We start from the raw sequence: 12,245 nt of genomic DNA, 5'->3' as shown, positions 1-12,245 counted from the left end.
AGAGACTTTCAAAATGAGAACCTCTCCTCTTTTCCCTGAGGTGTTCAGAGCATTCCATCCGATGGAGAAAGATGCACAGTAGACCTGACCATAGGCATGGAGAACCTAGGCGTCCATGGGATGCCAGGGAATTCGACTTCAATTAGTATAGCAACGTGGTCTATGTTACATATCAGATGCAAGAAAACTTGAGAAAACATTAGTAAGATTGTGATGTTAGTTGAAAACAAAGGTCCAGAGCAGATGGAGGATGAAATCATTCTTAAATTAGAAACTTGTACTCTGCCTGTGGCTTTGGTGTGCCATTTCCTTTTTATTTTGCAGAGAGTTTTAATCTGGTGCCTTTCAAACTTGTATGTGATCCACAGTTAGAAACACATTCTATACCATGACCCAAAATAGATATAGATGTAGCTGTTGATATGGATATAACATCCCACTAAATTGATCTCACAAGCCATTAATAGGTGGTGACCAGCCTTTGGGAAATAGCGCTTTGAATGTTTTTCAAAGCACAACTCTGTGTTGTAAGACCCTGTATCTTTTCCCTAATAAAGCACTGAGCACTTAGCATATTTCAGCACTGTCCAAGTACTTCACATACACCATCTCTTTTAATACTCACATAGCTTCTTAAGTAAATATTATACTAGTCACACTTCAAAAATGAGGAAACTGAAGAACAGAGAGGTTAAGGACATCCTGAAGGTCACACAGCTGGTAAATGATATTTATCCTTTTTGATTGTCTTTTCTGGTCAATATGTTATTTCTATTTTTAAACAAGTCTTTGAAATCAGCATTATATCACTGGAACTAATAATTTTTAGGGCTCCTTCAGTTTAAATGGTCTATAAATCTGGGAAATAGCAAAAGCAAATAGCATATATAGGCATTGAAGAGAAAAAAAATAGAATTATTTTTTCTTCTTTTTCCCACTTCTCTTGCTTGACTTCTTCTTCCTCCTTCTCCTTTTCTTGATTGACTCTTAGATTCACTGAGCATTTGTTGGTTCACTGTTCTATTCACAGTCCTAGGTTCCCTGTGGTGGTGATGGGAAGGGGTTGGGTACCAAACAAGAAAAGGAAAGTTTCTGGGCATCAGCATCTTCTGTGAAACAGCTGGTTAATAAATTATGACATAGTCAAGACCTTCAAGTGCTTTACAAAGAGGGAAAATAATTTAGTGTGGGTTGGGAGAGGTGGATGGCTTTGTAGAAAAGTAGAATTTGTTTGTGCCTAGTCTGGATGCATGGGAGGGATAAGGTACCAGGATGGTAGCACTTTAGATCCTCCTGGAAGAAAAGGTTCAAAGGTCAGAGCAAAGGAAGGAGAGTGGCCTGGATTGGAATGAAGCATTTCTGTTGGGAAGCAGTTGTAGATGTGGCTGAGCAAGTGGGGTAACTACATTACAGAGGGTCTTAGAAGCCTGGTTGAGAAAGCTGGATCTTATGTTCTGGGATTATGGAGCCACTGAAATGTTTTGTGAGCAGGACATGGATAGCATTGCAGTGTTATTTTAAAAGACTAATCTGGTATATACAATGATTTGGAGGGGGAATCATGGGTTGGGGAGCTACTTAAGAAGATGAATCACTGGACCAGATATAAGATGATTTAAACCTTAGTCTGGTTCCTACAGTGCTAGAAAGGAAGGCAAAGAAGACATATGATGGACAGCTGGCATCACCTATAAAAGGTGAAGTGGGGCATAGACTCAACTATTACTCCAGCTTATCTATCACACTCAAGTGTTATCACTTTTGGTAGGAATAGGGATTTAGGAAGTTCCATATCTTTGGAGGAAGGAGTGGGGGAACAAAATTGAAATTTATTTTAGGCAAGCTGCCTTGAAAGGATGGCTGGAGACCCAAGTGAAAATATCTGGCTGACAGTTGGGATCTGGGGCTGGCGCTGGGAGGGAGGTGGGACTGGAAACCAGAGCTGAGACCATCTAGACGGCAAGGTTTTGCAGCAGGCCCAGGCAGAAGATAGTCGAGATAAAACCACCTTTTAAAAGGGCCAAGGGAAGACGGCTAGCTGCTTCCCTATTCCAGGTGTGTATGATTCCAAAGACTACTTATGGTAAACTTCTTGGAATATTGTCTATCTCAAGACTTGAAGAAAACCACAGAAGAATCAGTAGGGTTAGACAGTATTATTCTTTCTATGTTTCTGCCCTTTGAAGAGAAATGATATTATTATATTGTTTATTATTCTTATTAGTACTATTATTCTTCTAAATAAGGTTTTGTCTAAACCTCAGAGGGGGATGGGTGTGCTGAGGAAGAGCTCTGGGGCTCAACTTCTAAATTTAGGCCCCTCATCATCCAGTCATGTACCACCACCCTCAGTCCCTCTTCACCTGGGACTCCTCAGGACAGTGTGGGGGTGTCTGAGCTCACCCTATTGGATGAGGACCATGCGCATCTCCTACTGAATTCATATAAGCTTATTCAGGAATATAAGCTATGCAGAGTATGAAAGAAGATTCCGATTTGGATTTCCAACCTCTGCTCATTAAGCAACTAGCAAACAAAACAACAACAACAATAATCAAGTACATACAAAAACAAAAAAAATCAAACAAACATTCACATTGTGTTATTCAGATTTTATTACAGTTTGTCACTGGTTCCCACAAAGTAAGAGATTGAAAGTCAGTCTTAGAAACTTTGACATCATTGTACAGGTGTATCTCAGAGATATTGTGGGTTCCATTGCAGACCACCACAATAAAGTATTTTTTCACTGTCTATGCTGAGCCATTAGCAGACAGCATTACCAAGGAGGGTCACCTGCTCTGGTGTGTTCTGCACACAATGTCTTACTGCTGTGTTGTGACAGTTATTTGCTGGTATAATGGTTTTCTCTCTGCCCTGAGCACTCTGGTATTGAAGATACTAATAGAACATCACCATGTGACAGAATCATTGTAGATTAATTTCATACACTACTTGATTTAATTGTAAATAATTCTATGAGATAGGTAGGTATGATTATCTCTAATAAGAAGAAAAGAGAGCTTCAGAGACATTAAAAATTCACCCAGCTGATAACTAGTGGAGCAAAGATTTAATCTGAGGTCCATTTTAATCTAGAACCTGTGTTCTGGGGACTTCCCTCATGGTCCAGTGGTTAAGACTAGCAGGGGCATGGGTTCAATCCCTGGTCGGGAACTAAGATCCCATATCCTGCGTGGCATGGCCAAAAAATAAAATAAAACCCATGTGTTGAGCCACACTGAGCTACCCCTCTGTGACTCTGTGCTTTTTCCAGTGAGAACATTTCCTTTTCTCAAAAGGACTAACATCAGAGTGAATATCATCATCATCAACATCACCATCATCATCACAATGAAGATGAGAAAACCAAGGCCTGCAGAGGTCACATGAAGGCAAGATTCAAACCCAGGTGTGCATGACTTGAGCAATCTCTTAACGTTCTACTAGATTGTGGTTAGACCCCTGCGTGAGGTTTTGTTTGTTTTAAGTAATTTTCTATATTTTCTCACTTTCTGTCATGAATTGTTTCTTGTTAGTTTTCTGTGTAAGGGAACAAATATGCATGAATGTAATTTTCAACGGCAAATAAACCTGAGATTGGGGCAGAGGTAGTCTCTGCCTTGCCCCTGAAGGCCTGAGCTTTCTTCTTAAGATAAAAGTGGCAGCAAGCTTCAGGCAGCCATCCTCAACGTCTTCTAAAGACCCCAAGGCCCTGCTGAGATGGCCGTTTCTGAAATCTCCCTTCTCTAAGTCACCTAGTTTCTTAGCCATGACCTGTTAACTGTGCCTTGGACTAGGCTTGGGAAGTTGTGAACCAATTACAAAGATTCTGAACTAGACTTTGGCCTTCAGCTTCCCCCAGGGAAAACCATGCAGAGCCCTCTTCTTTAAGTGGTGCTGAATTGAAATGTACTTGGCTTGGTCCTTGGCATCTTTGAGGGCAGGGACAGTGTTATAATCTGCCAGGTAATAATCATTTCTGGTGCCCAGCTCATGGCAATATTCATAGTAATGGTCAACATAGAGACCACCGGTACAATGAATTGATCATGCATGGATGTGAGAGTTGGACTAGAAAGAAAGCTGAGCGCCGAAGAATTGATGCTTTTGAACTATGGTGTTGGAGAAGACTCTTGAGATTCCCGTGGACTGCAAGGAGACCCAACCAGTCCATCCTAAAGGAAATCAGTCCTGAATATTCATTGGAAGGACTGATGGTGAAGCTGAAGCTCCAATACTTTGGCCACCTGATGTGAAGAACTGACTCATTGGAAAAGACCCTGATGCTGGGAAAGATTGAAGGCAGGAGGAGAAGGGGACAACAGAGGATAAGATGGTTGGATGGCATCACAGACTCCATGGACATGAGTTTGAGCAAGCTCTGGGAGTTGGTGATGGACAGGGAAGCCTGGTGTGCTGCAGTCCATGGGGTTGCAAAGAGTTGGACACAACTGAGTGACTAAACTGAACTGAATAGCTCTGAAGGAATGTTTCTAAAATTCTAGTGTCTGTAGAGGCACCAAGGATGCTGGCCTAAAATTCATATGCCTGGGTCCTATTACCAGAGATTCAGATTCAGTAAATCTCACCTAGGTCCCAGAAATGCACATTTTGACAAGTTCCCTTGGTGATTCTGACGTACGGTAGTCAGTCACTTCTAGTTATCTATTGGTGCAACACCACCTATCCCAAAATGTAGTAGCTTTTAAAAGGCAACAATTTTGTTATGTCTCACAATTTGTGGGTCAGGAATTCAGGCAGCTCAGCTGGGCAATCCTTCTGTTCCATATGCAGCTGATGGAGACACTGATGTTCCATGCAGCCCAAGAGTCTGGCACCTTGGTGAGGGTGGCTGGGAGCCTGGGCTCAGCAGCATCTGCCGCCTGAGCACCTTTAAGTGGCCTCTCTCAGGGGCAGCTCAGACTTCTTACCTTGTGAAATAGTGCTGGAGAGGAAGATCACTCTACCTGCCCCAGCTTAGATGGGATCCCCATGCTGGACTCGGGGCTCAGTTACAGCAATGTTCCCCCATGCAGCACTCATTTCTCCGCAGGTACATGAGACAATTTTAGGGAGTACACAACAGAACATCTTAGAAGTTTATGTGTTAATTAAATCTATATTTTTAAGTTATGTATATCAGACCCATGATTTTATGGCTTTTATTCCTTAAGCTAGAGATAAATTATAATGACTCAGACTAGGGGCAGTTAAAAGAAACACAGTAGTTACATAATAATACACATGATAAAAGATATCACAAGAATCATGAGTATGACCCTTAGATGTTCAGAAAGCTCTAAGTTGAGAGATTAACTCACAAATCTCAGTTTTGACTTTTTTTTTCTGAGATACCAGTATCCCTGATTTTTTATTTTCTTCCCCTAGTTTCTCTTGCTAGTTTTCTTTCTCTTTCTAGTTCCCCTCTTGACACAATTAGAAAAAGTCGTCATGGAGAAATAGGCAGCCATCTTTTTTTTTTTTTTTTTTTTTGAGAAGCCAGACTGCTATCTCTATCTGATTCCCCCAGTTCTCATGGATGGTCACCTGCTTTTTTCTTTGTCTTTAAAACTGTTTTCTTTCCCTGGAGAAGTCATTCTTAATTCTTCCCATCTGACATAGGACTTATTTTGTCAACAATAACTTAAAAAATAGTTATTTACAGTTGAACTGGGATGTTTACAGTTTGTTTGTTTTTTACAGTTTTTAAAAAAAAAATCCTCCTGCCAATTTCCTTAGCAACTGATCTGTTTCAGAATCCCTGACACTGAAAAATCAAGGTAGTTTTATTTGGTGTTATCCCACACTCTAATGGGACTTCCCTGGTGGCTCAGATGGTAAAAAAAAATCTGCCTGCAATACAGGAGACCTGGGTTCTATTCCTGGGTCAGGAAGATTGCTGGAGAACAGAATGGCAACCCACTCCAGTATTCTTGCCTGGAGAATTCCATGGACAGAGGAGCCTGGCAGGCTACAGTCCATGGAGTTGCAAAGAGTCAGACATGACTGAGTGACTAACACTGGCACCAGTAAAGACAAGTTTTTATTTCCAGTCCTTGATATACTGAAGACCGAGAGGGTCTTGCCTTGATTTTTTTGCTCACATTAAATGAGACCATGAACATTTACATTAATTTAAAGTTCACAAATTTTGAAATAAGTAATTTGAACCAAAGCAGGACAAACTCCAGGAGATAGTGAAAGACAGGGAAGCCTGGCGTGCTGCAGTTCATGGGATCACAAAGAGTCAGACACAACTTAGGGACTAAAGAACAACAACAGGACTAGAGTCTACACTGCATGCTCTTGAACTTATAAAAATAAAGTCTTCATTATTTCATTGATTACAAAGGTAATACTGTAACCAAAAGGTAACCAAACATTGTAAAAAGAATTCAGTGACAAAAATTACTCTTGGTAGTCATAAGTTCCTTTGCTTGGTTTTATATTCTCCAGATAAAGTATTCTTTGAGCAAATATTTCCTGAAGCCTGCTCTGTGTAAGAAAATTGTCCAAAGTATGAAGATGAGGTATACACAACGGCCGAGATGACACCCTTTCCCTTGTGGAGTTGGGGAGGGATAAGGACAAAAGCCAAGTGGAAGAGTCAGGGGCCAACCCTAAGCCATGGATCACCCTGTGTTCCAGGAAGGAAGTTCCCTCCCCTAGAAAGGCTTCCAGGGGTCTTAGGTCTTACATGCAGAGAAGTGTAGGGAGAAGACATTCAAAGTTGGAGGAGAAAGAGTGAGAAAACATAATGAGAAACCAGTGAAGATATGTTTGGACACTAAACTTAGAAGAGGCCTAGAGAAGGACCAGTTCAATATCATATTTTCTGAAGCAGATAATAGCTCTTTCATCTGGTGTTCATTTTCCAAACAATGACTTTTAATATTTTTATTTCAAACAACAAAAATCTGAAGTGATAGGGCATTGTCAAAGATAAACAAAGCTGGACACTCATTAAGGCAGTAAGAATAGAGTCTATTCAGTAATGACTATTGCAAAAGGGAAGAGGGTTCAGCATGAAAAACCCAAGAAGGCTCGAAGTTAAGTATTGGGTAGGAAAATTCTAATTTTTTTAAAAAGATGAAAATGAGTACATGCCAGGAAAATACATTATGCTATCTTTTTATGCTAAGTGACAACAAAGGTACAGTTCCTGGCTCTCTTGTCTGATTTTAAACTCTTTGTTCACAAGGCTCAAGTCTTCTACTTGGGTACTAGCAGAACACTTAACATGTGATGGCATGGTGGTATATTTTGCTTTCATTCAAACAGTGCCTTTCAAAGATAGCCTTGTAGACAAACTATGGTGGTGCAAGCAGGGGAAATGTATCCTCTGATGGGTTTCTACTACTTGAACAGTGGAACTCAGAAAAAGTGATCATCTGCTGGGTGATGTAACCATGGGAAGCCACCCTTCCTATCTGGCTCTTTCTTCTTCAGCATCAACGATTTAGGTCAAGACAGAGATGGTAAGCTTAGTGAGTATGTAAAAAGAGGAGAGTTGATACTGATAAAGTTTTGAAACAGCTCAAAGTACTGGAATCAAGAATAAAAGAAGAACGTGACAAACACTAGATTCTGACCCTTCTCTACCTTGTCCTAGAGAACTGGAATATTACGAAGTTGCTCTAAAGTTTAGGGTGTTGGCCATGGAATAAAATTCAGTAACCTTTTAAATTAACGTGCAAAAATGCCTCAGAGAACTTGATACCGCCCTTTATTTATATTTTAAGAACCAGCTTCCTATGGTACTTGGAATAGCATGTCTTTGGCAATATAACATAAATATTAATGAAGTCCAATCCAACTATAAAGATACAGTATACATATGCTGGAAAACTAAATAGTTCCAGAGAGCTCGATACATTCAGGCAAACCAATTCTAAGCTGTATGTTCAGGTTCAGGTAAAGCAAGGATCAGATTTTTCCTCAGATTTAACCCTCCTGGCAGCCAAAGAATGCACTAGAAATTATGGAGATTACTGTCTCCTTTCAGAACTTTTTTTAGCTCCTCTTTCTCTGAATCTTTTATATCAAAAGGTGAGGTCTAGCTGTTCCTCTTGAGAAGTATCCTTTCTTTTAAAATAACAATTTCCTTTATTTTCATTTTAAAAATATGTTCATTGTAAAAAATTTGGAAAACAGAGAGCATAAAAGCAGCCATAACCTCTCACTACTACCCTCATGCCCACAAATAACCAGTTTGATGGGTTTCCTTCCTGTCTTTGTTCTATTGGTTTATGTCACTTGACCTAGTTCATATTGTGGAGAGAGAGTCCTCTACTTAGGATTTTACTGGAAAGGTCAATGGATTCAGCTAAGTAAGGAGAAAACAGCCACACTTTACATTTACATAGCTGTTCTAATTTATCCAGGTACACTGAGAGCCATCATGGCATCTGGTATCACATCAGGCAGACTAGACCATTTGTCAGGAATCTAAGGTCAGAGAGGAGAGAGCGGGGTCTTGCCCACATCACACGGCTAGGAAGGGTCAGAGTCAGGCTCTGAGGTCTAGAGATTTTTTTATCTAGAGATTTTCCCCTGTAATAATCTTCATTGCCCTTTCCAATTAAAGTCTATATAGCTAACTATGGAAATTCCGTTTGAGAGCTAGAACTTCTGCTTCCTGTGGTTTATATTTGTGTCATAAAACACATTTGTATTTAATGTGTCTTCTGAGCAGCCAGCCTGGGAACTTTGCCACAGTCACATCACAGCAGCAGTTGGCTTGCTGTGCACCAGTTTCCTCTGTCGCCCTAGCAGCTGGGCTCAGTCCCTGGCAGCAGAGCTGCCTCTTGGGTTTTCTTGTCAAAAGAAGAAACTTGCCTCCAGTCGTCTCTCCACCTACCTGCCTCAGCCACCGTGTGCATTACTCGTAGCTGTGCCTGTAACTAAACCAGTCAGCTCTTGCTGGAAGTGTAGAGAAATTGGGTGAGGAAATCCATGGGAGACTCAGGAATTTCTGAATGGGGCATTTTAGTAAAAAAAATTAAGTGTTTCTGTGAGATTTGACTTATATTTGATGATTGACTTTTGACATATGTTTCCCTAGCAATTTGTAACTGACACTTCATCAGGATATGCTTGTCAGTTTTACTTATTTTTTTCAAGACAAAAATTTATTTTCACATAGAATTCTTATACATTTTCCTGAAAAAAAAAATATGATCAATCTATTCCTTGGACAATCAAGGCCAGCCAATTGCATCAATTTCATTGTTTATTCACTACAAGCCCTCTGGCAATTCTGTTTGGAATTATTTATGCGAAGGTTCTAAAACCATTTGTGTCTGGATTTTGTTTGGTTTTCTCTTCCATCTATTTGAGACCCGTGAAGAGCTTACATAACCCTGCATGGTTGCTTCAGTTGCTTTCTTATTTGGGCTCTGAGCTCATCACTCTCATCAAGGTGTCTTTCACCCTTGGACAGAGCCACCCCTGAATCTTTAACCAGCATCCCTCTCTCTATGAATCCCACTCAGACTGCAGTTCAGAAAAGCATGATCAAAGCCACATTTGGGTGCTTGTGGTGAGCCAACTACAGTCCTAGCCCAGCACAGACACTCCCCACCTCAGCCCAGCCAGATGTGCAGCTTGCTGGCCAACCAACCAAACCATTCTTTCTGCCTCCAAGCAGCTGACAGTTTTTGTTTGGACTCAGTGGTGCTTTTGTTCAGCTCAGTCAAGAGTAAACCTCGGTGGTTTCAGCACTGAACTTTCCAACTAGGTTTCTGTTTATCATTCCTTGATACTTCATCTCATAACAATGAAAGGCAAAAAAAAAAAATTACTTTATCTTTTGGTGCCAACTGGTTTCATTATAATTGTATCAAATCCCCACTGATCTTATTTCCCTTAAGTGATTGCCTCAGATTTGTTCTTTGATCTCATACCTGTTCTCCCAGTGGGAACATCACCTCTTCTGTTTGCGGAGGAAAACACAGATTCCTTGGGTTCCCAAAGAAGCTGTTCACAAACGCCCTGCTTATTCACAAGCTAAAATTCGTGATGTCTTACCTGAGCTCATTTTCAACCCTGAATCCTTTCCTTCGAGCCAGCTCCATGAGGAAGTTTCTGCGGGTGGTTCCCATTTTCTTCTCCAAAATGAAGAGGACCAAATTTTGAAACTTGATGTCATGAGGAGGGGAGGCCATCGAGGCACCCACCTGCCTGGGTCTCTTCTTCCGAGGGCCTGAGGAGGCTGTGCACAGCGGATCCATGGGAAGAAGCTGATGCTGCCTCTGGCTGTGCCATCAAGTGGAGAGGGAGAGCCTGCCCCTCCTTCACGAGGAGCCCTGATGTCATCTCACCATCCCACCCAGCCCTGCCCTGCTCATGGCTTCCTGCCCAAGATCCAGGGGGAACTGCTATCTCTGTTCATTTGTCCAGTCTGGGGATCATAATGGGAATGGTAAATTAACTTTGGCTTTCCTATGCATAATCTCATCAAATCCTCAGAATAACTTTGTGAGGAAGGTAGGGAAGCATCATTCTTCCCATGTTATTAATTAATTAATCAATTTACTGATTACAGATTTATTTAGACCCCTCTTGTCTTTATTTTTGATGATTTTTAAAATCTCCTGAATAGTCTGCATTCTCTGCTCTCACTGCAATACATTGAATTTCTATAGCTTGCAAGGGTGTTATTCGTTGTGTGTGGTTGTTTTGATTTTGCATAAATGGCAATGTTGTATTTTCCATCCTGCTGATTACTTTTTCTTTTTTTTTACTCAGAACTCTGCTTTCAGATCCATTCACTCTGTGTTCCAATCTGTTGCCTCTGATTGCTCCATTGTATTTCATGGTGGGCATTTCAGCTATGCTGGTGGATTTATAAGTGATAAGACAAACGCTCAGTGTACTAAAGATCATAGAACAAGAGGCAGAACCAGCTCTTGATTTAAGTCTTCAGGTTCCAAATGATATATATCTCAGCTTTTTCAGTAGACTGAGGTTGTCTGTTCAGGAGATTGAGTAATCTGTTATATAAGCCTAAAATCAATGGGATGAAATGGGATGATCTTTAGGTGAGAATTACTGCCACAAAGAGACATTTTCAAAACTTTATGTGCAAAATAAAATTAGTGTCTTTCATCAATACACTTCATGGATCTCATTTTCCGAGCATCTACTCTGTGGCCATAGCAAGCACCTACAAGCTTAGCTAATTGAATCCCACAACAACACTATCTAGCATCCCCACTGGGTTTAACAACTCGCTAAGGGTCACAGAACTAATCAACAGGAAATTATTGAATTTAATCTCATTATAAAACCTGTGCTTTAACTACCAAGAAGCCATCCTCTACATGTGTCTCCCTCATTGGCAAATCTAAACTCTGCTCACGCTTGCTCCTTGGAAGAAAAGCTATGACAAACCTAGACAGTGTATTAAAAAACAGAGACATTACTTTGCCGAAAAGGGTCCATATAGTCAAAGCTGTGGTTTTTCCAGTAATCATGTATGGTTGTGAGAGCTGGACCATAAAGAAGGCTGAGCGCTGAACAATTGATGTTTTCAAATTGTGGTGTTGGAAAAGAGTCCCTTGGACAGCAAAGAGATCCTACCAGTCTACCCTAAAGGAAACCAATCCTGAATATTCATTGAAGGGCTGATGCTGAAGCTGGAGTTCCAATATTTTGGCCACCTAATGCAAATAGCAGACTCACTGTAAAAGACCCTGATGCTGGAAAGATTGAAGGCAGGAGGAGAAGGGGACGACAGAGGACCAGATTTGGATGGTATCACTGACTCAATGAACGTGAGTTTGAGCAAGCTTTGGGAAACGGTAAAGGACAGAGAAGCCTGGCATGCTGCAGTCCATGGGGTCCCAAAGAGTCGTACACAACTGAGTGACTGAACAACAAGATTCACTCTGCCATATTTGAGACTGTTGCTACCTTCAAGTACATGAGCTCCTCACCAGAATATCAGGGAAAAGGGATGTGCCAGCTTCCTTCAAACATTTGCAAAACTGCCTGTGTTGCTTAAGAGAGAAAGATCAAAAATCTTCAGATTGAATTTGCAGAGTAATAGCTTTTAACTCTCTGCAAGTAAGAACTTTTTATTTACTAGGGCTGGCTAAAAATAGAGAGGCCACATTGCACAGTGAAATATTACTAGTCATGAAACTTGTTTCAGCAGAGTCCAGACAACCGCTTATTGAAATGTTTCAGAAGGGATTCGTACATCTGGTTAGACCTTCACTGCAGTTCTGCTGTTCCAG

The 12,245-nt window shown here is 40.9% G+C and overlaps 1 protein-coding gene across 1 annotated transcript in view; it reads right to left on the bottom strand.

The window, feature by feature from the left end:
* The window catches only part of DNTT (DNA nucleotidylexotransferase), a 31,602-nt gene extending 21,349 nt beyond the window's left edge, over nucleotides 1-10,253 (bottom strand). The window contains exon 1 of the mRNA XM_065920054.1: nucleotides 10,033-10,253. Within this exon, the coding sequence (XP_065776126.1) occupies nucleotides 10,033-10,235 (203 nt within the window). The 5' untranslated portion in view covers nucleotides 10,236-10,253. The remainder of the gene's footprint in view (nucleotides 1-10,032) is intronic.
* Nucleotides 10,254-12,245: the final 1,992 nt, after the last annotated feature.

The sequence above is a fragment of the Muntiacus reevesi genome, chromosome 2 (assembly GCF_963930625.1).
Source record: "Muntiacus reevesi chromosome 2, mMunRee1.1, whole genome shotgun sequence".
In the NCBI taxonomy this organism is placed as follows: domain Eukaryota; kingdom Metazoa; phylum Chordata; class Mammalia; order Artiodactyla; family Cervidae; genus Muntiacus; species Muntiacus reevesi.
The sequence above is the reverse complement of the archived record's forward strand: the minus strand, read 5'-3'. Positions and strand labels throughout refer to the sequence as shown.